The sequence below is a fragment of the Lissotriton helveticus genome, chromosome 9 (genome assembly GCF_964261635.1).
Source record: "Lissotriton helveticus chromosome 9, aLisHel1.1, whole genome shotgun sequence".
Taxonomy (NCBI): Eukaryota; Metazoa; Chordata; class Amphibia; order Caudata; family Salamandridae; genus Lissotriton; species Lissotriton helveticus.
Genome location: NC_136070.1, coordinates 741,120,342 through 741,147,971, shown reverse-complemented (window position 1 = coordinate 741,147,971; position 27,630 = coordinate 741,120,342). Strand labels below are relative to the sequence as shown.

The following is a 27,630-nucleotide window of genomic DNA, read 5'->3' as shown; positions in this document are numbered from 1 at the left end:
ACTTCTTTGGCCGCAGAATTATAGTTTTTTATGCAAATTTAACTTAAAGCTCCTATTTCACGGTACATACAAATATGTATGTTATACTAACACGCAACACACCAACTGCTTTGCACTGTGCTTGCAGTTTAGTTCGCCTTTTAATATTTCCTTTATTTCTTCCTTTCATCGCATTGCTTTTCTCAGCAAAACCCTTTGCTTAGGCACACATTGCAACTAAAGCTGTTTAATTTGTTGCTACTACACATTCTGTACTGCAAAGCAAATAGTTAAAATGTGCTAAACATGACTCGCCAACAGTAATTACCTCTTTTAAACATTTCCTCTTTGCATATGCTTCTGAAACTCATCAATATTAATGTTTTCTAGTTCGTATGCTCACTCGTTACTGCTTATATTATAAGTTGCTTTCTAAATACTAATGCTGCTACTGCTAATATTAGAAGTTGTTTAAAAAATACTAACGCTGTTGTTTACTCCCTATGTGTGTAGCTCGTTCTCAGCGCTAACCAGTAACTTGATTTGCTTTGTCAAAATTCACCCGTGCTCAGTTTGTTGTCATTGGAAAGACGTGAAAAGCTGAGCTGCCATTCTTTGTCTTACCCACATCGACTCTTTGTGCACTCGTGGCAAAGTAGTCAGGGCAGGAGGCATGAATGTGTTCACAATCATGTAAAAAAAAAAAAATCACTTATAAAAATGCCCAAAACACTGCAAGGATTTATAACTTGTACTAGGGTGAACATCTGCATTTCAACCTCTCTCCACCTCTCTCTCTCTCTACCTCTCTTTGTCTACCCCTCTCTACCTTTCTCTCTACCTCTACCTACCTCTACCTCTACCTCTACCCCTCTCTCTCTACCCCTCTTTCTCTACACCTCTCTCCCTACACCTCTCTCTCTCTACACCTCTCTCTCTCTACACCTCTCTCTCTCTACACCTCTCTCTCTCTACACCTCTCTCTCTCTACACCTCTCTCGCTCTCTCTACCTCTCTCGCTCTCTCTACCTCTCTCGCTCTCTCTACCTCTGCACGCCACACTCTGCTGCACGCCTCACACTGCTGCATTACTCACAGTGCTGCATGCTGCACACTGCTGCACGCCTCACACTGCTGCACGCCTCACACTGCTGCACACTGCTGCACGCCTCACACTGCTACACGCCTCACACTACTGCACGCCTCACACTGCTGCACCCCTCACAACATCACCACATCACTCTAGGACACCACCACATCACTCTAGGACACCACCACATCACTCTAGGACACCACCACATCACTCAGGGGCACCACTCGGGGACACCACCACATCACTCGGGGACACCACCACATCACTCGGGGACACCACCACATCACTCGGGGACACCACCACATCACTCGGGGACACCACCACATCACTCGGGGACACCACCACATCACTCGGGGACACCACCACTTCACTCGGGGACACCACCACTTCACTCGGGGACACCACCACTTCACTCGGGGACACCACCACATCACTCGGGGATACCACCACATCACTCGGGGACACCACCACATCACTCTGGAACACCACCACATCACTCTGGGACACCACCACATCACTCTGGGACACCACCACATCATTCTGGGACACCACATCATCACTCTGGGACACCACATCATCACTCTGGGACACCACATAATCACTCTGGGACACCACATAATCACTCAGCCCAACCACATCATCACTCATCACGACAACAGTATCACTCAGCACCACAACAGCACTCTCCTTGCTTGCTACCAACAAGCATTGCCATAGCCAATAGGACTCGCATTAGGAAAGTGTAAGCTATTGGCTTTGTGAATAACAATGCTATTATGTATTTTCAAAGCCAACACATATTTAAAAAAAATGTCATTTACAATACCAATAGCTCACACTTTCCTAATGCGAGACCTATTGCATTGCAAATGCTTGTTCTTTATCTCTCTGCCCTCTCCTGCTTCACTCCATCCTGCTCTCTCACAGCTGTTCTTTCCTCCCTCTCCCCGCCCTGTAGCCCCGCCGCAACCCCCCCCACACGCAGCGTTTTTAGACGTCCTCGCCTTTCACTTTCCGACTTGGCTGTTCTTTTCCTTCCGTCCCCACTCTCTGCCTTGCACCCCTCTCCCTCACTCGCAATCTGTCAGCACCAAGGCCCTTTCCCCTCCTTCCTGTTTCTTCCTGCTGCTCTCCTCTGGCTCGCACCCCTGCCTTATTTATCTGCCTTCCACTCTTCCTCTGCCGCACTTCCCTTTTCTTCTGTGCTTTTAGTTCATCGTTTGTCCTGTTTGTGTCTCTTACTCCCTTCTCCTGTAGTTTCCCTGTTCCCTTTACTCAGTGCTGCTCTCCCTCCAAATAACGTCTCTCCGTTGTCTTCTCTCTTGCTTACCTCCCTCTTCCACCCAATCCCATTGCCAGGGCTCCCGCCCAGCGCCTGTCCCTAGCAGTCTTTCTTGTCTCCTCTCTCTCGCTGTATGTACCCTCTCTCTCTCTTCTTGCCTCCTCTCTCTCTGTATGTTCCCTCTCCCTCTCAGTCTTTCTTCTTGTCTCCTCTCTCTGTATGTTCCCTCTCCCTCTTTGTTGCCCCCTCGCTCTCCCCCTCTCCATGTCTTTCTCTGTATGTTCCCTCTTCCTCTCTGTCTTTCTTCTTGCCTCCTCTCTTTCTAGGTTCCCTCTCCCTCTGTCTTTCTTCTTGCCTCCTCTCTCTCTGTCTGTCCCCTCTCCCTCTTCTTGCCTCCTCTCTCTCTATATGTTCCCTTTCAGTTTTTTTTCTTGCGCCCTCTCTCTCTCTCTCTCTCTATCTCTCTCTTGCCCCCTTCTCTCTCGGTTTGTTCCCTCTCTCTCCTCTGCTGGCTCCGCGGCCGCCCCTTCTCGCTCTGCTCCTCCACCCACCCTCCCTGTTCCCACTCATCCCACATTCTCTTGCCGTCTCAGCTCCTCCACCCCTCTCTCGCAGCTTGCCCCCTCTTTCTCCCATTCTCTCTTCCATACCTCTCTTCCCTTTCTCTGTCTCCCTTCCTTCCATCTCTCTCTGCGTCCCTCCTTTCTCTCGCCAGGTGATGCATCTATTCTGTTTAATTGCCAGTGGCAGCTGGGCGCTGGGCTTGATTAATTTCCCACCCCAACACAAACAGCAATACATACGTACTGTACACACCGACACATGGGCGCACACACAGGGCTGACACTCAACGTGCGTGTCCTCACCTGTGAAGTTGTACAGCTCTTGCCTCCAGCACCGCACCAGACACAGCAGGATGAGGGAATAGTGCAAAGACAGAGGAGGAAAAGCAGAGAGAGAACTGAAGATGTAGATGTTATAGAAAAGCAAAGGCTTGGGAGAGTGGGAAGGGGATGTACAAGGAGGATAGTGATGGGGGAAAGCAAGAGGGTAGCAGTGATAATGGGCGAAGAATAGAGGGTAGGAAGGAAAGGAGTAAAGGGAAAAGAGGAATGGGAAGAGGGCGAGGAGAAGCGAGGGCAAGGAAAAAATAAGAAACATCAAAGCTGAAACTATACACTTGTCCAAGACATATCCTCCTTCACCCCTCATGAATCGCTACAAGATTGGTGGATATAATTTGAGGGGTTGAAGGACCATCCTTTTTGCTGTGACCCGGAGGCAATGTACCCTTTGAGAAAGAGACTGCAGAGATGTTTTAGGAAATCTGAACCTCACCCAACCCACTTCCATGCAAGCAGCCTGCCTAGGTTCTCCCTATCAGGTTTGGCTGGCTAGAATGCACACTTTTTCCTCTTAACAGCTCCTTTGCAAAAGTTGTAGGAATACAACTGTGATGATGCCTGCCAGAGAAGGAATGACAACCCATTGAAAGAGTATTTTTGCCATGCTTGGCTTCGACATGGTGTTACTATCCTTCTCCAAATACAATCAGAGGCCTAATGAACATCAGTACTTCGTGGTTGCAAAGCCTGAGATTCTTCAAACCACAGGTTTGGGTCCACAAATACTATTTTAAAAAGTTATTTTACTAGTAGGAAGAGTCTTGTAAAAAGGGTTTTGCAACTTAGTCATAACTGAAACAGGAGAACACATGAAAAAGGATGCCACCCTACCATCTGTGATTCAAGGAGGAACGTGTCAATGGTTTGTAACCTCAATTGTGGTCGTAAACCTTTAATAAGTTACAGAGACGTCACAGCGGGTGGCATCTGATTCTCAAAGTAGGAACTGTCCCTGTGGGATATCTTCCCCTTTAGGAATCATGACAGCGGTCTCATTTGGCAGCAGGCAGTGTTCCAGAGGAGCACTTTCTGATCTCCCCAATGTGTTTCCAAATGGGAAAGAGTTTGCTAAATGCAGCCGAATTTCCTCTAATGAGCACAGGCAGTTTTTTTAAGTTTCCAGAATGTAAAGCTGACCAATGCTTTGTGGTGCTTGTATGAACACAACCTCCATGTTTCTTTCAGAGGCAAAACCACCATATCACCCAGCCTCTTATCTGCGGCCGGATATTGCTTCTTGGATGCTGGTGTTACCCGCCACCGTTTTGGGGTACAGAACCACTCCTTCAGTTACAGATCAATTTATGATTGTTCTGATATATGGTGTCAGGATGCTATGAACGTTTAAAAATGCAATAAGTCTCACCTTTTATTAAGTTAAAGCCATTTGCTTAATACCATTAAAATACCATTAGCAAAGCAAATGGCTTTAACTTAATCAAAGGCGAGACCTATTGCATTTTCAATGCTTGTATTTTGTAAGAAACGTGGCTACCCTAAAATTTGAAAATTTGAAAATGAATGGAAGAGCTTAAATTGAGTGAAGAATTACTGCAAATATTAATATTACACACAGTATTTACCTCCTTCCCCGCACTAATCTTTACCTTCACCACACAGTTTAGTGCCATGTTTGGAGAAGATAAGGCAAAGAGTTTAAACGGTTTCATAGATGAAATATCAGGTTTGACTTTGCAACATAGATCCGCTTATGTTAAAAAAGGAAAGAGCTAAGTTGGCCCCTGCACCGTCTGAAGGCTGGCATCTCGTGTTATTTCTCAAGAGGTGAATGCAACCAGTGCCAGTGGGCCGGGTGAGAAATAACACCGGTATGAAATCATCATGAGGCCCATGTGTAGGAGAGTAGGGTCTGCTATCCTATGGTGACCCCAAATTTTTGCTTTTTGCTTCACTGGTTTTGGACTACTGAGGCTGTGGGCCTGCTAATCAGACCCCCAGCCTGCTGTTCTCTCTCTAAATTATTAATACATGTGCTATAGGTACATACCACAAATTGGAAATGGACTCCTTGTCAGCCCCTGTACCATGCACTATAGGTGCTCAGGGCATAGGTGCCACCAAGGCCTACCAGGGGCTGCAGCATATCTTTTGCCACCCCTGGCTGGTTCTTAAATTGACACAACTGACTGATCACTCAGCTGGGGCAAGGTAGTGTAATCACCTCTTGCTTAGATATAGTATACCTATATCTAAACCTATATCTGGACACATATAAACCTGTGAGTCACTCCTATGGAAGGCCTTATCAATCCTGGAGGCAGAGTGCGTGGTTTAATGTGAGATGGAGCTCTAGCATGAGCTGAGCCTGTCTGCAGCCGTCGGGAACAAATCCCTAAGCTGTTTCAGGATAATGCCATACCATATACTATTAAGTGCATTATAATCCTCGCGGTTATATAGCAACTTTGGTTTGGCTTTATCAAAACATGTCGTGTAAGGTGTCATACGATTTGGAATACTATCCCCTCGCCAGTTCTGGCGACGGGGATAGCATTCCACCCCTCTAGAGGGGTAAGACATGTTACTTTACTGAATTGCGGTTAATTTCTAAAAGGGCCTCAGATCCACAAAATGGATGCTTCTGCCACAGACACAAGTCTGACCCCCTGAAGTTGACCGAAACTCAGCCAAAGGGGCCTGGACAAAGGGTTTCCTGTCGCAGGGAGGTGTCACACCCCCCCAGACAGGAGATAGTGGATTGTAGCAGGGAGGTTTGAAAGAAACCAGACACTGCATGGGGAGCACAAGGCTGCCCCTTGCATAATCCGGTCAAACCGGTTCTGGAGCACACCAGCCCCAGTCCCAGAGCGGCCTGGATCAAAGGAAAGGGGTGTATCCACCCCCTTCCTGGGTCCCACCCATAGGAGGGGACCTAGCAGGTAATCCAGCCCCCCAGATTCGAATAAGAGTGGGAGCAGTGCCAATGCACTTCAGATTATCCTGATGAAACATAAGAAACGAAACTCTGGACCCTTCGACATCCTACTCAACGTAGAAGACTGAAGAATCTCCCTTGTGGTCAAGGAGTGACCACCCTGTGCAAACAGGCACCATCCAGCACCTCGACGTCTGCTTTGTTGCAGTTCCCGCCGGAACTCGAGCGACAGAGATCGACGAGATCAAGCTTGCCTGCCTTCTAACAGCCCGATCCACAGTCCCTGCAGAGCTGAGACCCGTGGAGGCGACCGGAAGCGTGGGGCACGCCATCTTGGAAAGACCACGAGACGCTGACCGTGCAGCCCACGAGTGACCCTCGAAGCTGTACACCGGGGTTTGAGAAGCCCCAACCCTGAGCCACTCTTGCACCGAAGTTCAGCCCTCCACACTCGACGAGTGCTGCGTGGGGCCCTTCTGCTTCTTTTGGCTCAACGCGTTGGCCAGTCCCTTGCCAGCTGGCTTGTGGTTCCTGTGCCGACGAAAAACGAAATACAACTTGTGATTCTGGTTGCTCCAGATTTGCACCAGCTCCCCTGAAAAGGAGCCCGCACTCTGACCTTCCTGGTCCGAGTGAGAAGCAATCTTTCAGTTCCGCGTGGATTGCTTTTGCCAAGTGTTGTTTGCTCCAAACTTGAAGCCGACAGCGCCGACGGCGAGAGCCTTCGTGGGACAGATCGTGACCTGCTCCTGGACTTCGTAGATGCCCCAGAGCCCACGTGACAGCGGAGAGAAGCTCCTCGACAACCACCTGATTGCGCCCGACATTGCCTGGTTCCGTCCTGGTTCCACCCTGGTCACTGCTGAGTGACCCAGACTCTGTCCCCTCTGCTTTCAGGTACTTTTCGACTTCGATCCACCCTTGGATCCCACCGGACACTTCTCCTTCACAACGCCTGCAGCCTCTTCAGCTCCAAGCACCAAGAACCAGCGTGACGAAACCCGACACTACTTCGACCCTGTGCACCCGCTTCCTGTGGGTGAGGTAACATTGTAACGCCGGTGTTCCCACACTGGTACACACCTCTAGGGTCTGTGTCTTAAGTTTTGTCTTTCTAGGTTCAGCGGAAGTGTCCTAAAACTCTATTTGCTTAACTTTTACGCACCATTGACTTGCATTGGTGCATGCGTGTGCTTTCAGCACTGCACCCGAATCCCGCGGGCTTTTCCCGACTTCAGCATTGCTTGTCCCGACTGCTCCCAGCGATTCTCTAGGCCCTAGGCCTAACCACTGTTCGATTGGTATCTCTTATACCCAGTGCTTGAAATGGAAACATAGAAGTGCAGGTACTCTGTAGCAGAGTACCTGCTTGTTTCTGAAAAGTGCCGGTACTCTCCAATTAAAAGTATAGCATTTCTCTTGAGAAGTGCCGGTACTCTCCCTCTCAAAACAAAAAAGTGCCGGCACTCCGTACCGGACAGTGCCGGCCCATTTAAAGCACTGCTTATACCACTTTAATATATGGTCTGAGTGGCCCCTCGCCCTCATCCATAATTGTGCAACTTTGTATGTTATACTGTGCTTTTGATTTAACGCTTGTGCCCCTTTGTTCATAAAGAATACTGGGGATTGTTTTTAGTAATAAATACATATATTTTTATAATATATACTTGCGTGGTGTCCTTTCATTTGATATTACAGGATTGTATGTGGTAAAACAGCTCGCTTAACACGACCTCTTAAGTTAAGCCTTTAGGCTGCTTAGTCCATGCTACCCCTAGGATAGCTTGTCTAATAAGGTTGACTTACAACCAGACACCATAAGGGTTGTTTGGACTGATACAAGGTGGATCCAGAATTGGAAACATCATATATCAGGCCAACTTCTCACACCATGCAATGAGCTGCTCCCTCTCCCTGAAACTTTCACACAACCAGAAACACACACAGTCACAAATGCCCTTGTACGCGTGGGCGCACAGAGTGACAATAACCATCTGCTGTTTCTAACTTATGTTTATTTGGGGGAGGTAAACTTTGGCTTCCAAATAGTAGGAATGCATTCATGACTTATCCCTGTTTCTTATCAAGCAATACCAAAGGGGATGATGGATGGAGCGTTTGAGCAAATCAAACACTCACCCCAGTCAACTCAGCTGGGTTAAATCCATCATCATTCTTTAGCTCACTCCACCACCCCAGTTCAGACATGGCCATATGCAAGTCAGTCTGATCCTGTGCCTCATGGGAACAGTCCAGCCCGAACTGCCAAGTCATGTCTTCCCTGGACCGGAAACAAGCATCCTGGGACCGGTTTCGGGATCATAACCCTCATCAGCCAGGCTATCTTGAATCCAGTGGCAAAGTGAGGAAGGGACCCACGTCTGGGCATACCCTGCAAACTTAGGGCGAACAAAGCGATACCAAAGGGGAGGATGGACGGGAGGACCTGGCTTGACAGTTCAGGCTGGACTGTTCCCAAGGGGCACAGGGTCAAGACTGATTTGCATATGGCCGGGTTCAAACTGGAATGGCATGGTGAGCAAATAAACGATGGATTTAGGCCCAGATCTCTGTACTGGGGTGAATGTGTGACAAAGTTCTGCATTCTGTCCATCAACTGCAAGAATGGCTGCAAGATGGCCGCCGTGCAGCAGCTCCTGTGAAGAGCTCCCAGTGCTTGGGATCCCTTTTCGGGATTCATCCCTGTTCGCACTCACCAGCCCCCATCAGCACGACGGACCGAAAAGCAGAAATCCTAACAAAAGTAACTGGATTGCCCGCTGACCTGATTTACGTAGACTGGAGCCTGAAAAGCCCCGCGATCGGACACGCACCTCGGACATCCGCATCTCTGAAGCCTGCACCACTGAGCCTGCACCGCTGAGCCTGCACCGCAGATCGTCCTGCCACCAGCCCAGCATTGGATTCACGGCGGGAGGGCACACACATCGCGGCTGAAGCTCCGGGAGCCGCTGAGCAGTTAACGCCCGCCTGGAGATTCAATTCACGGCGGGAGGACACCCACAGCGCGGCTGAAGCTCCGGGAGCCGCTGAGCAGTTACCGCCTGCCGGCTCGAGGGCTTCGGAAGGCTGAGAGATGCCCCCCCCCCCCACCCGCTCAACAGCAGAGACACGGCGGAGACGCTCAAAGGTATCAGTGGGTTGAGAGAGGCCCTCCGCCCGCTCCACTGCAGAGACGCGGGCTGGTGTGCCGGGTCCCGGGCCAAGGGGAGTTTAAGGAGTTCGATCAGCCTTAGCAGCAAAGGAGTCCCAGAGGCATCGAGGGGCAGCGAGGAGTCTGTGGAGACTGCCCCCGGCTGCACCGGAGACTGGAGGCGACCAGAGGTTGTGGCGCCGATGCCCAGAGGAGCGACTGAAGTGAGCCCTGAGTCCAACAAGAGCTGTAGGGGCGACAGAAATCCGGAGCCTGCCCCCATCGGCCGCTTCCCAGTGGTATACAGGCTTGGAGCCCTGATCTAAAATATCTGTAATTGAGATTTGGAGCCCTGATCTAAACATTTGGGAGCACACACACATACATCTGCGAATCGGAAGAGACCGAGAAACTCCTGGATGGAAACACTGCTCTGCAAAATTTTGATGGCAAACTCAACAGGCACACAGATTCTTAAGGTACTTATTTCTCCCACCCGCCTGCTCACTTTTTAAACTTTTTAAACTTTTTTAAACTGCCTCCTTTGTTCAAAATGGCTGGGGCCATAAAACTGTACCAATATATCTCCTCCGGTACCTCTGATGTCCACGAGGCTCCTCAGACTAACTCCCCCACACAGAGATAAGAATTCCTCCCAGCTAGCTTTGAGCACTGCTTGCTCTAATAGAAAGTGAAATTCCTTCCCTTATGCTCAAAGTAATAGCAGCAGACAGAGGACTATTATCTCCGTATCCCCTTGCATGAGTGGGAAGGGAAGCTACTCCTCCCTGCTATCCAAGCAACAGCAACAAACAGAGGACTACTATCTCTATCTCACCTATTTGGCGGCCATTTTTTGACTAGGCTCTCTCTTGGGAGGCCATACTGGACTAGTCATTTTTCTTTTTCATTTTCATTTTCGTCATTACCTGAACATGCACTAAGAATCTTTCATTTTACACCTATCTCAGCTACTGAGTACGTTGCTCACTATGTATCTACACCTTCTTGTGAAATAATGTCTGCCGCTTATCGCAGTATTATACTTCTACCTGTAGTCTGAGCATTTGTAATGCACAGATTGCTACCTCATATATGAAAGAATGTCTGCCTATTATTGCAGTATTATATTGTATTATATTATATTGTATTTTTAACACTGGTAATGCACAGACTACTACCTCAGATACCTTGGTTTCTAACTAATGCCATTTCTGATTTTTGATTCTTGATTCATGTACACTATTGTCTTCATCTGTGTCCTGCTCCTATAGTTGTTCCTATTCTGTACATTTCCGCAACCTGCACCCATCCCCGCTTTCCTCTCCTGTTATGCACCGATTGCTATCTCATATATCGCATACTTCTTCTGTATTCCGCACTATTCTACACAGTTCTGCAACCTGCATCCATTCTCACTCTTCTCTCCTGTAATGCACCGATTGCTACCTCATATATGTCTGGCTGCTCTCTAAGGTCACGTCTACCTCTATTTTGAACATTTGTAACACACAGATTGCTACCTCATATATTTTGATTGCTCTCTAGTGTCACTCCTACCTGTATTTTGTACATTGGTATTGCACAGATTGCTACCTCATATTTCTTGGTTGCTAATTAATGTCACTTTGATTTGTGATTTTTCACTCATGTAAATTGCTGTTTGCATTTGTATCCTGCCCCTATATACTATCAGTATTATACCTACACTTACACCTTGTACTTTGGTTGCTAATTAATGCCACATTGATTTGTGATTTTTGACTCGTGTAAATTGCTGTTTGCATTTATATCCTGCCCTTATATACTATCAGTATTATACCTACACTTACACCGTGTACTTTGTAATTTACCGTATGTACTTGCTCTATTGCACACTCTTATATCCTGGTGATGCTGGTTGATCACTAGTGCCACTTTTGTAATTTATAACTTACTACGGTGTAACCTACTGTATGCATTTGTTTTTCTGCACATGTGTACCACTATAGTGCATTAGCGCATTCCCCCCATACCCACCTAATCCATCACCGCAACATGGATCCTATCGGCAAACACACATACAAAATCAACTACCCATCATCACTCACCAAAAAAGCCGCCAAACGCTTTAAACACAACTTCCTTAGGTCACACCCTGAAACTCCCTTTGTTGACACCCACTTCTCACCGGTCAATGGATCCCTGAACACTGATATCATCTTCCACACCACACGCAGAGCTCAATGGAGAAAAGCGTTCCTCATCTTACTCACCGTCTCCTCCACCAGAAAATCCCCTCATAGCCTAACTCTCTCCATCACACCATCCCTAGTCTTTCCAGGCAGAGCCACCATCACTATCTACAATAACGGGATTGTCCTAGCACAAGCTACAGACAGGAACCTGGAACTGCTAGACAACTTGTTCCCCACTTTCAAAGAACACCTCTCCAATTCACGAACCAACACTCATATCTCCTCCAGTCCCACCAACCATGACCTAACAGCTACACACTCCTCAATCAGGGGCACACCTACCACCCCTGACCTCCCATCCCCCACCCACAACCGCACTATCCCAATTCAGCTCTCAAGCACAGACACAGATCGCTCCCCCTCATACACCACCGCCCCTTCTACCAACTCGCGGACCTCCACACATACCTTCAACACTCCTATCACACCTACAGAGAGCATTAACACCCCGCTCACCGCTGACAGCACAGCTCCCACCCTTAACACACCAAACTTAGTCCAGCACCAGAATAACACGCACCCCGACAAATCCCCCCCTTTATCCCCCCCATTCTCAGTCCCCATTACCCTCTAACCAACTACGCAGAACATACCTCCTCTCTTAATGTAACTCCCCCTCCCCTCAACAGGATCATCTCCAATGCTGCTTCCCCTCCTACTCTCAGCCCCCGCTATCCTCCCTACACCCCCACCACGGCTATCAGTCTCACAGACTACACCCTGACCCCCCAGCCTACCACCAATGCCCTCACTCATACCACCAACGCCCCCACGATGGACTACATCATGGCCACCCTCACTCAGATCAAAGAAGACATACACACCATCAAAGAACTACTCTCTACACACCCTATACACCTCTCACCCACCTCAACCTTCCCTCCCAACTTGTCCCCTACTCCGCCGGCTATCTCCCTCACTCAACATGCCCCACACCGGGCGTCAATCCCTGCTCATAGGCGCAGCAACTGCCCTCGGCCCCCGCATCACCCCTGCAACGTCTCACGCAACTACACCTCCCCGCCCAACTTGTCCCCCACCCTTCCAACTAACTCTCTCACTCAGCTATCCCCCAATCTGACCTCAATCCCAGGTCGTAATCGCAACAACCGCCCTCGTCGCACCCACAACTCTTCTTCTGAGCTCGACACACTCACCCTTCTCCGCTCCTATGACCCAGCCCCCCAAAATAACACAACCACCCCACACCTCAACATTCCCACGATACACTCAAATCCCCTTAGACCGCCCACACTAAACAGCAGATTCTCCATCCCCAATAACCTTAGAAAAGTCCCTCTCTCTCTAGAACAATCTACCGCCCTCAACACACCCCGTCTCAAATGCACTCTTCTCAACTGCAGATCAGCCAAGAAACATTCCGCCGCCATTGCTGACCTCCTCTTATCGCGGGACCTTGACCTAATCATCTTGACTGAAACCTGGCTAACTGAATCTTCGACACCTATAATGGACAACTTGGTTCCTCCCGACTACCACATTATCAGGCTCGACAGAACAGGCAAAATAGGTGGGGGAATCGCATGCATCTACAGGAACAACCTCTCTGTTCAGAAAGTCAATTCCACCTCCCTACCATCCCCAACATCCTGGGAATACATATGCCTTGACATTATTAGTGAGGGCAAACCGATATGCTCGCTTCACAGCATTTACCACCCACCCAGGGACAACTTCACCTTTTCCCAAGAAATAATGGAGTTGAACAACCCCAACCGCTCAACACTAGGCATGAGGCACCCTCCTGTGAAGACTTCGCTGCTTTCTTTATCCAAAAAACTGACAAAATAAAAAGCGATCTCCTCATTGACGCAAGCCTCTACTCCAAACCCCAATGCCTAGCACCCACTGAACCAAAAAACAATGCTACATGGTCAACCTTCGGCACATACTCGGAAGAAGAAATTGGCAAACTGCTCAGCACCCTGAAACCATCCAATCACCTCACGGACCCCCTCCCTGACTCCGCAGTAAAAGACTTTACCCCTTTGCTTCTCCCTCTCTGGACTAAAATTATCAACAGCTCTCTCCAACAAGGAAGCATACCTGACTCCCTCAAAGTTGGTCAGGTCACACCTCTACTAAAGAAACCTACAGCCGACCCCTCTGATCTCAACAATTACCGTCCCATCACCAATATTCCTACTCTCGCCAAACTGTTGGAAAAATGCGCACAACTACAATTGACTAAACACATTGAGCAATTTGATCTCCTCAACACCCACCAGTCAGGCTTCCGAGCAGGACACAGCACAGAAACTGCTATGACTCACATAATTGACGACGCACTTCAAATGCTAGACCAAAACGACACCTGCCTCCTCATCCTTCTAGATCTCTCTTCAGCATTCGACACCGTTAAACATGAGAATTTACTAGAACTACTAAACACAAGAATGGGTTTATCTGGAACTGTTCTCAAGTGGTTCACTTCCTTTCTTCACAACAGGTCGCAGAAATTCAAGAGCAACAACCTGATGTCCTCGCCAATACCTGTAACGCTAGGCGTCCCCCAAGGATCTTCTCTATCCCCAACTTTGTTCAACCTAGTCATGGAACCTCTCACCTCCTTGCTACATGCATCCAAAGTAAACTTTCACATGTACGCCGATGACACTCAGCTATATCTCAAGCTACAATCCCCCAAAGACATCTTGCGTCTCAACTCAACGATCAGAAGCACCCAATCTTGGCTGGCTGATAACCACCTCAAACTCAATGCTATGAAGACTGAGTTCCTTCTGATCTCACCTCCCACGAAAATATCTACCACACAAACATGGCTTAAGCACCTAACAGCACTCAATGTCCAACCGACCATAGTGGATTCAGCAAAATCCTTAGGCATAACACTTGACACCAACCTCAACATGCAGCAACATATCAGCAAGGCAACAAAGGGAGCGAACTTCCAGATCAATACTCTGAGGAAACTTAAACCCTACCTCCCAGCCAAAGACTTCCAAACAGCAGTACAAGCGCTAGTCATCCCACGTATTGAATACGGCAGCACCGCCCTCTGCGGACTCCCCCTAACTACTACCGCACCTCTAAGAGCTTCTCTGAATGCTGCAGTGAGACTCATCACTGGGTCAAAAAAGCACTCCCATATTACCCCTGACTTGAAATCCCTGAATTGGCTGCCTTTTGAAGCCAGAATACATCTGAAAATCGCCTGCATGACACACAAGGCGGTACACCTAAACTCACCCGGCTACCTCGCTCAGAAACTGACAATCTCTGGGGGAATTAGAAACACGAGAGGCACAAACAATCTTCTGCTGAAACCTCGAAGATTCAGGAAGGAAAAAACATACAAGCGCTCCTTCTCAGGATTGGCGCCTAGGATTTGGAACTCACTCCCTCCCGAAACCAGGCTTATCTCTTCCACTACACTCTTTAAAAAAGAAGTAAAAGCTATCCTCATGGCTAAATACACTTGATCTATTATCTAGAACTCTGTTAACACCCTGCACCGATCTGTACTACATGCTTGACCCATTTACTTATTTGTATGAGTTGTCTTATTACTCACGTGATGGGCTTTGTAGCCACCGATTTGTACTGTATGATCTATTGATTTATTGTTTGACTATGTTCCCTCATGTACCCCTCTATGTAAAGCGCTCTGATATCTGTGAAGATCTTGTTCGCGCTATATAAAACTTTGAAATAAAATAAATAAAATAAACTGTTGTTTTTGCATTTGTTTCTTATCATGGCCTGGCCTTCAAAGATACGGAGTATATAAAAGACTCACTAGAGGACCCTGTCTCCCTCACGCCATCTAATCTTCTGAATAGTCAAATGCCCTCCTTTACAGGCTTATGTCAAAAATATATGCATGTACGTCCATGGGGAGGAAGCTGGGGATCTCACCAGCCTCGCGCTGCTCATGCTGCAAACGCATTTCACAGCGGAAGTCAGAAGGAAGCGCACAATGAAATGATTTTTTTTTTTCCCTTGCATTCTTTTTGTAAGGATTCGGGCTCTTGCATCTGTATGCGGGATGCAGACGCTGAACAGAATGACTCCTTCACCTTTTGTTATTTAATGATCACTCAACAGCGCTGTGTGTCCCATCGATAAGTAGTGAGAAAGTTTTCTTAAGTTAGATCATGGGTGAAAACCCAGAGACCAAAGGGGAAGGACCCATTGTGTGGAAATATGTAGGGGCAATAAAGTTGTCTCCGAGTCTAATTTGACCCTGAATGAGAGACATCTGCGAACGTTGATGGGAGGGGGGAGTGCATGGGCAGGAAACAAATGCTGGGAAGCGAAAACCCTGCCAGCAAATGCTGATAGGAGAAAGCCATTTAACAAAATAGTACTCCTAGAATGTAAATAAAGCACACAAAGTAACCACACAGTAAAAGGTCCAGTCCTCATGGGAGGTAACAACATGAGACAGGGAGGTAACTAAGGAAGGACTAATAAGCCTCTTGACAAATCAAAACCCCACATTTACAAAGGACAGTCACAAAAGCAAATACAAAATTGGGGCGGAGAGTGGATGCAGCTTAAAAGCAAGCATTAACAAGCATTGAAAATGCAATAGGTCTCGCCTTTGATTAAGTTAAAGCCATTTGCTTTGCTAATGGTATTGTAAGCAAAGCAAATGGCTTTAACTTAATGAAAGGCGACCTATTGCATTTTTAATGCTTGTTCTCAGCATGCTCCACTGAAGCAGACACCACATACAAGGAGAGGTGGACATTTCACAAATCACTAGTTTTTTTTACCAGTAAGTGCACAGGAGCTCTATGGTCTCATGTAGATCCTTTGAATATTAATCCACTTCTCTATTCAGGACACACTACAACGTCAGTTAATAACATTGCATAAATACATTGATCCTGGCTTAAATATTTAAAGCTCATTGAAGGCTGGTCTAACTTGATATATAGTTCACACTGCGATGGTTTCCACTCCTACCTGAGGAACAGGAGATGTTGGAGTTTTGTTCGCTGAAAATTCTTCATAGTGTATAAGGACTCCGCTCAGCTGCAGGATTTTATGGACGAAGGCAGGAAGCTGATGAATATCCACAGGAATCGCCTGGCTTGGGTCTTTTACTGCCTCGTCACAGTAATCTAATCTGAAAGCACAAATACGAGAAAGTCTTTGGCTATTTTAGGTGCCTTAAAGCCTTATAGTGATTAAAAATTATGTGTTCTGGGTTGGATGTAATGACTATAAACCTTTTCCTCTTTCATCACCGTAATTCAAATACAGAAATCTAAACTATGTGTGAGTAATACAACCAAATCATCCTTTTACTCGGTGCAGTAGCAGCAGCAGACTTTAGAAGCTCAATAGTTTATCTACGACTGAAAGGAACGACTTGTATACTAGCAATCCAACATTAAGGGAAACAACCAGACCCTGTAACCTAACCAACATCAAATCAGTTGGAGGTCAGTATCTAATTTAGAGCATAGCATATCCACTCACAGCAACTAAACATTTTTTTTAAACTCTTTTTATTAACAAAATTAACAGAAAAGAAAAATTACATAAAAAAGGAAGACATCAGGTGAAACCATAATTTTCTCATCGTATAGGTCAATATAGGACACGTACAGAATCGCATGCAACTATATATGTTTTAATAGGATCACAGGGATTCCTGCGCTTCCGATTCCACCCGCGGTGCCGGTGGTTCACAAATCTCTCCACGATGACTGTTCCATTCCCCCCAGACCTTCCCCCATTTCTCCGGGCAACCCCATGCCACATACACAGACTTCTCCCTAAACATACACCAGTCCAAATCCTCGGCCCATCTAGAGACTCGAGGAGGCTGGCTTGCTCCCCAAAGTTGAGCTATATTTCATTTAGCCACCATGTACGCTAGTGTCACCCATTGTCTCCGGTACACAGTCAGATCTGTGGGTTCCCACACATTCAGCAGACACCTTCGAGCCTCTGGTCGTATTTCCTCTCCCAATACATCTTTCATCTCATCATGAACCTTCGTCCAGAACGCCTGTACTGCCACGCAGTGCCAAAGAATATGCACAAAAGTGCCAGGCTCTCCACACTCCCTCCTGCATTCTCCACTCCCCACTCGCCCCATTCGCACCAATCGAGGCCCGGTGATATATGATCTATGCAAAATATTTAGCTGCACCAGTCGAAGCCTCATCAGAATCGCCACTACCTTCGGGGAGGAAACTGCCTCCACCCAGTCCTCGTCGTCTAATTCCAACCCGTCTGCACTCCACTGCGCTCTAACACGCCCCAGAAGATCCTCCATATTATTAACAAGCTTCTTATATATTAAGGAGATAGTCTTCTCGGGAAGGTGCCCATCTAGTACTCAGTCTTCAAGAGGAGAAGCTTCCGGAAGCGTGGCGTCCCTGGGTATGTGCGTGAGGAGAGCGTGTCTCACCTGTCGATATCGATAGTGCTCATTGTCATGCAATCTATACTGTTGCTTAAGAAAGTCAAATGTATGTATCTTGTCTCCTCCCCAAACATCCTTTATCTGGGTAATCCCTATAAGATCCCACTTATCAAACCCCTTAGACTCCACAAACTCCGAGTCTCTCCGAATTTAACAGGGGGGTGGCCAATGTCAATCTTCCCTCCCAGCCTAAATACCTATTAGCAGTGTGCCACACCTGTACTGCATGCGCAGTTGGGACCGTTAGCGCGAACCTGCCTGGCTTAGCATACAAAGCTCTATTAATATCTCCACCAGGCGTTAGCCCACGGTCCAAGGCATACTCTTGGTCCCCAGGGGGTCCACAGACGACATGATTCACAGCCGCTAATTGCGACGCCCAGTAGCACCTCCTTAAATCCGGGAGTCCAATTCCCCCATCATACCACGGAAGAGTTAGTTTGACAAACGCTATTCGGGGTCTACCATCCCAAAGAAGCTGCCTCTGAAGTGCCTCAATTTCTTTAAAATAGGAGACTGGTACTAGGTCCATTGAATTCTGAAGTGCATATAAGAATCGAGGTAGGGCCATCATCTTAAAAAGCGCCGCCCTTCCAAGCAATGATAGTGGAAGAGCTGTCCAGCGCTCCACATCTTTCTTAAACCTGCTCAAAGGGGAACCCAAGTTATTGGCGTACCTCAATTTCGGGTCGAGCGTTATGTAGATACCTAGATATTTAAATCCTACTGGCTCAATCTGAATGGGGCACGACTGCGGAATTACTGGCGGTTCGCCCGCAAGGACAAAAAGCACTGATTTCGACCAATTTATAGCAAATCCGGAGTACCTACCAAATATGGCAAGCACATCCAGAAAACTGATCAAAGACGCTCTGGGATTGGCGAGATAGAGCTGAATATCATCCGCGTATAATGATTTTTTATCCTGCCAGTCTGGTGTCCCCTGCAAGCCACGTATTGACCGATCCCACCTGACCCACGCCGCCAGAGGCTCCAGTGCAAGAGCGAAGATCAGCGGGGACAGCGGGCATCCCTGTCTAGTGCCCCTCTCCAGTGAAAAATCGTTAGATCTATAGTTATTAACAACCACTCTGGCCAGGGGATTAGCGTATAATAGTCGTACCCATCCAATAAACTCCCCTCCAAAACCCAGCTTCGCCAGCACCGCAAACAAATAATTCCATTCAACCCCATCGAACGCCATAGCGGCGTCCAAGGACACTAGGACCGCCGGCTCGTGTATCTTCTATCTTCGAGGAACCCCCAAGAATCTCGTGCAGCCTCTGCAAGTTCAGAGCCGTGTTCCGGTGCGGCATGAAGCCAGACTGATCGGGGTGTATCAAGGTTGTGGCTACCTTGACCAACCTGGTAGCAAGTAGTTCCGCAAAGATTTTGGGCTCTGCATTAAGAAGTGAAATGGGCCTATATGAAGAGCATTGCGCCTTGGGGTTACCCGCTTTATGAATAACCACTATATTCGCAACCCGCTGGTTGAATGGGAGCTGACCCTTCTCTTTACTCACCAAGAACATGGCTCGGATATACGGGGCGAACTTATGGGCATTCAATTTATACAGCTATCAGTATCCCATTGGGACCAGTCGTCTTACCGGAGTTTATCACTCTAATTGCCTGCGCGACTTCATCGAGTCTAAATAGCACTTATACTCTTCAGACAACCCCAGCATGACAATATCCTTAATCATTTCACTGTTCTCAGCCTCTGTAAACCCTCTACCAGCGGTGTACACACCTTTGTAATACTCGGAAAATGTGTCAGCCACCGCCTGCAGGTCCGTAACTGTATCTGATTCTGTTCCCTCTAGCTCAGGTACCAGCCTAGATGCCCATTCCTCATGTTCAAGCCATGCGATCAATTTGCCAGCCTTGTCTCCGTGTTCATATATTCGGCTCTGTATGGCGTTGTTTTGGGCTATCGCTCTATCTCTGGCTAGGCATTTGTATTCATCTTGTCGTAACTTCAAAAGGTGGAGGTTCTCCGGCGCAGATGATCTAGCCACCCTCTCCTCCAAGCTTATCACTTCTGCCTCCATCTTAGTCACCTCCGCCTGACGTTTCCTCCTCCTACCTACTACCAAAGATAGAACCTCACCTCTCGCTACTACCTTGTATGCTTCCCAAAGGGACTGCACTGAGTCGACCTAGCCACCCTCTCCTCCAAGCTTATCACTTCTGCCTCCATCTTAGTCACCTCCGCCTGACGTTTCCTCCTCCTACCTACTACCAAAGATAGAACCTCACCTCTCGCTACTACCTTGTATGCTTCCCAAAGGGACTGCACTGAGTCGACCGTTCCCACATTCTCCTGGAAATAGCGTTCCGACGTCTGAATAACCTCCTTCTTAGTGGCTGGGTCTTTTAATTGCCATGCACTAATAGGAGCTACCTTGCCCACCGCCGGCCGTCCGAATGTGAGCTGCAACCACAGTGGAGAATGGTCAGAGATACCTCTGCCAAGATACCGTGCCTCTTGAACTGTGGCTGCCATAACTGCCGGTATCAATCAGTTATGATTAGAGAACATTAATTAGCTTGATGGACATCTCGCATCTCGGCATCTGCTGGGTATGAGGAACACACATATTCAACTTGAAACTGCAGCTGCCAGGGACAGAGTTTGGGCAAACACAGGAATCCTAAGTGAAAGCTCCTCAGTAACGCCTACCTGACCAAGCCCACACACAGAACGGGGGCTGCATTAACAGAGCCAATGGGAGGTGGGGGAAGCGAAACCACAGCAGTCACAACACACTGAGCAGGAGAGGGCAGGGATGCTGAGTGGCAGAAGGGACACACAGCATAAAAAGAGTCACGGGCTGAGCCGCCTTCGCTTCGACGTGCACTTACTGCATGGGGGCTGTAATGGCAGAGCCAAGGGCGGGGCGCTGTAATTGGCAGAAGTGACACAGCAAGGGAGAAGCAGTGTAGCATGCACAAAAAGTCAGTGAGGGCGGGGCACATCTTTAGAAATCGTGAAAAGTGCCCTCATGATAAATGGCAGCGCTTGTGAAAATCGTTTCTAAAAAAATACCACAGTAGTCTCAAACTCTGCCAAAGTACTACGACGCCGTTGTCCACTTAAACACGGTGCCGTCTAGCAGAGCACGCTGCTTCTTGGATGCTCGCTTACAACCAAGGGCGTAAAAGTTTTATCAGACAGTCAGGCAGTGTAATGGTCACGCAACAACCTGCTGACAGAGGCTGGCGACAATTGGGTGCACCATCTCATGGTCCGACGCGGTTCTCCACTTGTTCACACAGCCTTGTGGCAAAGATATGCACACACACCACTCTACTTGAAGAGAAGGAAACTAACAGAACAAGTCATTCAAGAGCAACAGGGACTGGGGGTGAGCATCACGGCTCAGAACCCTGAGGGAGGCGGTATAATAGCAGGCTGGGGTAGGGGCTTCACGGAGAACAGCCGGTGGAGAGAGTTCGGGATGAGGTGGGAGCAACAGTATCAGTAAAAGAGGGGAAGAGAAGGGGCAGAGTAAGCCTGATGTGATGAGGGGAGGGCACACGAGCCAGGTGGGGGAAGGGGAAGAGAGGTGAGCAGAAGGAGGTGGGACCGGAGGAGAGACATTGTTGGGTGAAGGAGATGGGACTGGTTGCAAAACGGTCTGAGACGGAAGAGAAGAGACACAGAACGTAGGGGAAGAGTGGAGTGGATAGGAAGAGGAGTGCGCGAACAGAGAGATGACACGAGTGGTGACAGAGAGGACACAGTCATGAAAGGAGGTGGGGTGAAGAGCAAATTAAGAGGGATGATGGAGCAGGTAAAATGAGGGTGCAAAACGGGAGTCAGTGGTGAAGCTGGAGAAAACAAGCTCTCGGCATTGCGTGGCACGGGGGGCGGGGGAGTGGATTCCTTTGCAGTCTGATGGGGGGTGGGAGCGGATTCCCTTGAAGTTTGATGCAGAGGCTCAGACAAATGGTGTGTGATGTGGCTGGCGATGTGCACGCGCCTGGCTCACATGAACTGTACCTAGTCCGCAGTTTGGGTACACTTTTGAAAGCCTTACTATAATCTTGCCAAACAAGCATTGCTAAAGCAATGTGTGAGGCTCGACCTAAAAAACACCCTGGGAAGACTAAGACTGCTCTTACTCGCTAAACTGGGACTCAAATGGAGAAATGGTGTCCATGACTCAGTTTGAAGACCCATAGTAGGGCCCACCCTAGGAAATAAGGGTCAACGGACTCCGAACCACTACAGCTGGGGTACAGAAGCCCAGCCAGCACTGCTCCCCAATAGAGTCTAACACACACAGGACAAAGCAAAGTAGAAGGAATTTCACTCTCATACATCCTCTTCTGTGGGTGAATGTTAGGTTCATCTGCAACATTAACATAAATCTGACGTAAACCTTCAGCAATACTTTTTACATGATTAAGTGCACTTCCAGTATGAACAGACTCTGACATAATAGCACAAACACAAGTATTAAGGTTTCTTAGGTCTCGCCTACGCAGCACGCATGCGCTGCTTAGGAAAAGACCTATAGAAATTGTGTTGGCTTTTCAGCCAAAAACGTGCACGCATTGTATTGCTTTCAATGGCAATGCGTGCACGTTTGGCGATTCCCTTGCGGGAGCGAGCTTTGGCAACATATGTTTGCTCGCTCCCGCAAGGGAATCGCTGTGTGTGCGCAGGCCCCTTCCTCTCTTCCCTCCCCCTGCTGCCTCCCCCTTAAGAGCGAGGCGCACGCGTTTGTTTTTCTCGTTCATTATGAATACTTCTCTAGAAGCCACAGCCTGAAAGCGCTGTATCTCCCTCTTCCCCTTACAAACCTCGTAAGTTAGCGAGGAACATATCGTGATACTTAGGAGCAAACTGATAAACAGTGAAACCATAGAAAGAACGCAGCTGGGTCAGTCAGAGCGTTGCGTTCATTTTTCTAGACACAAAGATGCTGCTGTGAAAGTGAACTATTTCCAAGTGGTTTCATTTCAAGGTTTTTCACTTCATTTTCAAAAGGCAGCGTAGGCGAGCTGATAGAGAACACCCGGAAGGCAGACCTACTCTGAGGCTTCAGTGCTGCGCGCCTCTTACAGCTCTCGCCACGCAGTCTGGGTTGAGGGGGTCGACCAAGTCCCCTCTCCCCTCTCTCACCACCCCCAGCTGAGGCTGCTGAGTATTCAGTTCCATACCCCGAACTCACCTGGCGTCAGACGCCTGACGAGGAAAACACTCAGCTGAGACTGCTCGTCCCCTAGGAACCGGTCCTCTAAATGGAAAGCGTGCACAAACGGAATTATTTAAAACAAATGCATGTCGCCTGCGTCTGCGGCGACCTACAGGGAAGTAAACAAGATCCTCTCCAGCGCCATCAATCCTCATATTCTGACTTTTTTAGGCTTCATTATATACATTATAAATGACATTAAATGAACAATTATGCACCCTTAATGCAAGCTACAGTATCCCATTGTCATTAAAACAATAATAGTTTTGTAGGGCGAAAGGGGATGAATATTTAGGAGCTAGAAATTTTCTAAAAAGCCAATTATTATTCGTAATATCTAGGTATGAATTACTTCCTGTTAAAAGCCGAAGTGCCCTGTCAGGCTTGAAATATCAAGCAGTGTAGAAGCGAGGTCCGTGGACCGCCTCTGCCCCCCGCAGAGGGCTGTCTCTGCCACTGCGTGTTCTCAAAAGAAGCACGTCTCCCTGGGAACGTCTAAAGAGGTCTCTGATGTTGCATGTCTCTCTCAAAGGCAGGCTGTCCTGGGGAGCGACTCAGGCAGTCTCTCATGCTGTCCCCTGCAGAGCGCGCTCTTTGCTGCTGTCTCTGTGAATGCCCCGGGTGAGGGGATATTTTTGTCACCGTTTGCCCCTCTCAATGGCTGGTCTCAACATGCTGTCTTGGTTGTCACGGTCGTTGTCCCAGTGAGCAGTTTCTGCTGATTTCCCTTACGGGGTCCTGTTTCTGCCATTATCCCACACATAGGGCTGTTTCTGTCATTGTCCCATATAGAGGGCGGTCTCGGTCGTTCTCCCATGCAGAGGGCCGTCTCACTGCCGCTGCGTGGTCTCAAAGGAAGCGCGTCTCCTGGGAAGCTTTTGAAGCACTCCCTGATGCTGCATGTCTCTCTCAAAGGCAGGCTGTCCTGGGGAGCGCCTCAAGTCGTCGCTCATGCTGTACCCTGCAGAGCGTGCTCTTTGCTGCTGTCCCCTGCAGAGGGTTGTCTATGTGAATGCCCCCCGGCGGCGGCTATTTTTGTCACTGCTTACCCATCTCAATGGCTGAGTGTCCAGGAGTACTCCTCAGACTGTCTTGGTGGTCTCTGTTGTTGCCTCAGTGGGCAGTCTCTTCTGATTTCCCTTATGGGGGCCTGTCTCTGCCTCTTTCCCATACATAGGACTGTCTCAGCCATTGGCCCTTACAAATGGCTGTCTCTGCCATTGTCCCTTGCAAATGGCTGTCTCTGCTGTTGTCCCTTGCAAAGGGCTGTCTCTGCCATTGCCCTATGCAAGGGGCTGTCTTTGCGATTGTCCCATGTATATGTCTCTGAACTGTCTCATGCAAAGGGCGGTCGCTGCTGTTATTCCATACAGAGGGCTGTCTCTGCCATTGTCACATGCAGGGGGCTGTCTCTGCCGTTGTCCTATGCAGATAACTGTCTCTACCATTGTCCCATGTGGAGGGCTGTCTCTGCTGTTGTCCCATGCAGGGGGCTGTCTCTGCCGTTGTCTCATGCAGGGGGCCGTCTCTGCCGTTGTTCCATGCAAAGGGCTGTCTCTGCCGTTGTCCCATGCAAAGGGCTGTCTCTGCCGTTGTCCCATGCAAAGGGCTGTCTCTGCCGTTGTCCCATGCAAAGGGCTGTCTCTGCCATTGTCCCATGCAAAGGGCTGTCTCTGCCGTTGTCCCATATAAAGGGCTGTCTCTGCCGTTGTCCCATCCAAAGGGCTGTCTCTGCCGTTGTCCCATCCAAAGGGCTGTCTCTGCCGTTGTCCCATGCAAAGGGCTGTCTCTGCCGTTGTCCCATGCAAAGGGCTGTCTCTGCCGTTGTCCCATGCAAAGGGCTGTCTCTGCCGTTGTCCCATGCAAAGGGCTGTCTCTGCCGTTGTCCCATGCAAAGGGCTGTCTCTGCCGTTGTCCCATGCAAAGGGCTGTCTCTGCCGTTGTCCCATGCAAAGGGCTGTCTCTGCCGTTGTCCCATGCAAAGGGCTGTCTCTGCCGTTGTCCCATGCAAAGGGCTGTCTCTGCCGTTATCCCATGCAAAGGGCTGTCTCTGCCGTTGTCCCATGCAAAGGGCTGTCTCTGCCGTTGTCCCATGCAAAGGGCTGTCTCTGCCGCTGTCCCATGCAGAGGGCTGTCGCTGCCGCTGTCCCATGCAGAGGGCTGTCGCTGCCGCTGTCCCATGCAGAGGGCTGTCTCTACCGTTGTCCCATGCAGGTGGCTGTCTGCCGTGGTCCCATGCAGGGGGCTATCTCTGCCATTGTCCCATCTATAGGAAGTCTCTGCACTGTCCCATGCAGAGGGTTGTCGCTGCCGTTATTCCATGCATAGGGCTGTCGCTGTCATCCCAAAAAACTGAAGTGTAAGACTTCATGTTTACATTTACTGCATCCTAAATACGAAGTAAATGCAAACGTGAAGTCTTATACTTCTTGTTAGATCTGGGGGTCTCTAGTTGGCAATGGTATTCACCTTTCACCACTGGGCTGACTCATTCTGTCTCCTGGAATCCCCCAGCCCTGTCACTCAAACTCCAGACAAGGAATACACAACCTAGCAGAGGCAGGCCTGGATAGTTAAACAAGAAAATACCTACTTTCTAAAAGTGGTATTTTCAAACACAGAATGTTAAAACCAACTTCACTAAAATATGTACTTTATCATTCTGAGTTCATGCATACTAAATTCGAATTTCTACCATGTTCCCTGAGTCAGGAAGGATTATAAAATGTAATAACCTAACTGCCCATTCTGGCCTATGGAGAACAGATAGCCTTGCAATAGTGAAAAACGAAAATGGCTGTAATTCACTATTAGTACATGCTACACACACCAGGGCATGTCCTACCTTATACTTACAATGCACCCTGCCCGTGGGCCTACCTTAGGGGTGTGTGATATGAAGAAAAGGGAAGGTTTAGGGACTGGCAAGTGGGTGCACTGGCCGGGTCGACATGGCAGTCGCAGACTGCACACAGGCCTTGCAATGGCAGGTCTGAGACACACTTTACAAGCTGTTTCGTGGTTGGCACAACCAGTGCTGCAAGCCTACCAGCACCATTTGATTTACAAGCCCTGGGCACACATGGTGCACTGTACTAGGGTCTGACAAGTAAATCAAATAACCCAATCATGGAGTCACCAATTAGTACATCAATTTAACATAGGGAGCACTTGCACTGTGGCACTGAATAGCAGTGGCACAGTGCCCAAATCATATAACCAGCAAAACATATCAAAAACAGAGGAGGCAATCAGAAAAAATGGAAGGGAGACTCACGCCAATGATGCCAGGTCTAACATTTCATTTTTTTTATTTTTTACTTACAAGGTCCCAAAGGCGAGACCTATTGGCCATGCCAATGCTTGTTTTACTAGTTCTAACTTCTACTGGAAAACTATGGATTGTCCAGGGAAAGTTTAATTTCAAGGCACTATTCTAAGAACAAAATCATAATTTTGCCTTTATTCTTAATAAGTACTACAGGATTAACATAGCTGACAGCATTCAGTAAGTGCTGAATAATCAGCAGACACAACAAGAGTAAGGAATCAGCTTATAGTAAGATTTGAAATTTGAACACACAATTTAGGTGGAAATGACTTCACCTCCTACATATATGTGGGAAGATCCACAAACTAAATCGGAAACAAATTGACCAAGGTACATTTACATTCCTGTCTATGGCTGTTCCTAGTCAAAACTGTGTTAGGCTCGACCATAAATTATTAAAACCTGATGTCAGAAGAAAACAATTTAAAAACCTCAATAAAATCGCTGAGACACCCCACCACAACCCTTATTTCCCCACACTTAGTCAGGCCACAAGATCAAATTCAATATAAAAACCATGTACACAACTTATTCTTCTTTGGTCTGCTAAGTATGGAAGAAATTGCAATTATCTACTTTAAATGGCTTTATTTGAATCCAGTTTGCTGAGTGGGTATCAGGTCAAAAATGTCAACTTACTCCTCAAGGCACAGGAGAAGGCACTGAGTGACGATTAAACTCAAAATCCAGGACGACAATTAAACAATAGTTCTCTAGACTTGACTGATAGCCACACTAAAATATAGGAGCTTTACAAGAATGTACAAATAATTTGTCATATTTCTGGATAGAAGTGAACCTCTAAAAATAGAGACAATGATTTTTGGCCATAATTGGCCTGATGGAGGCAAATGGGAACTTTTTTTTCAATTGTATGGGAATGGTGTGGCATGATAGATCACGTGTAGTATTTAAACACCATTTCACCTTTTAGCCACAGATCAACTCTGGTCATCAGTTGCAAGTTCACAACCATTTCATAATTATTCTATAAACTATGTAAAATCAACATGTTGGTTTTAATTGTGTTTTTGATGGACTCATACAAAATTATCACAACGAGGTACGGTTAAAATCAACAATAAATAGCACACTTATCTGTTAAACCAA

At 47.9% G+C, this 27,630-nt stretch overlaps 1 protein-coding gene across 1 annotated transcript in view; it reads right to left on the bottom strand.

Moving 5' to 3' along the window:
* The window catches only part of LOC144783273 (autophagy-related protein 2 homolog A-like), a 397,715-nt gene that overhangs the window by 262,946 nt on the left and 107,139 nt on the right, over positions 1–27,630 (bottom strand). Inside the window, exon 5 of the mRNA XM_078662337.1 lies at positions 16,506–16,668. Coding sequence (XP_078518463.1) covers positions 16,506–16,668 — 163 coding nt within the window. The remainder of the gene's footprint in view (positions 1–16,505; positions 16,669–27,630) is intronic.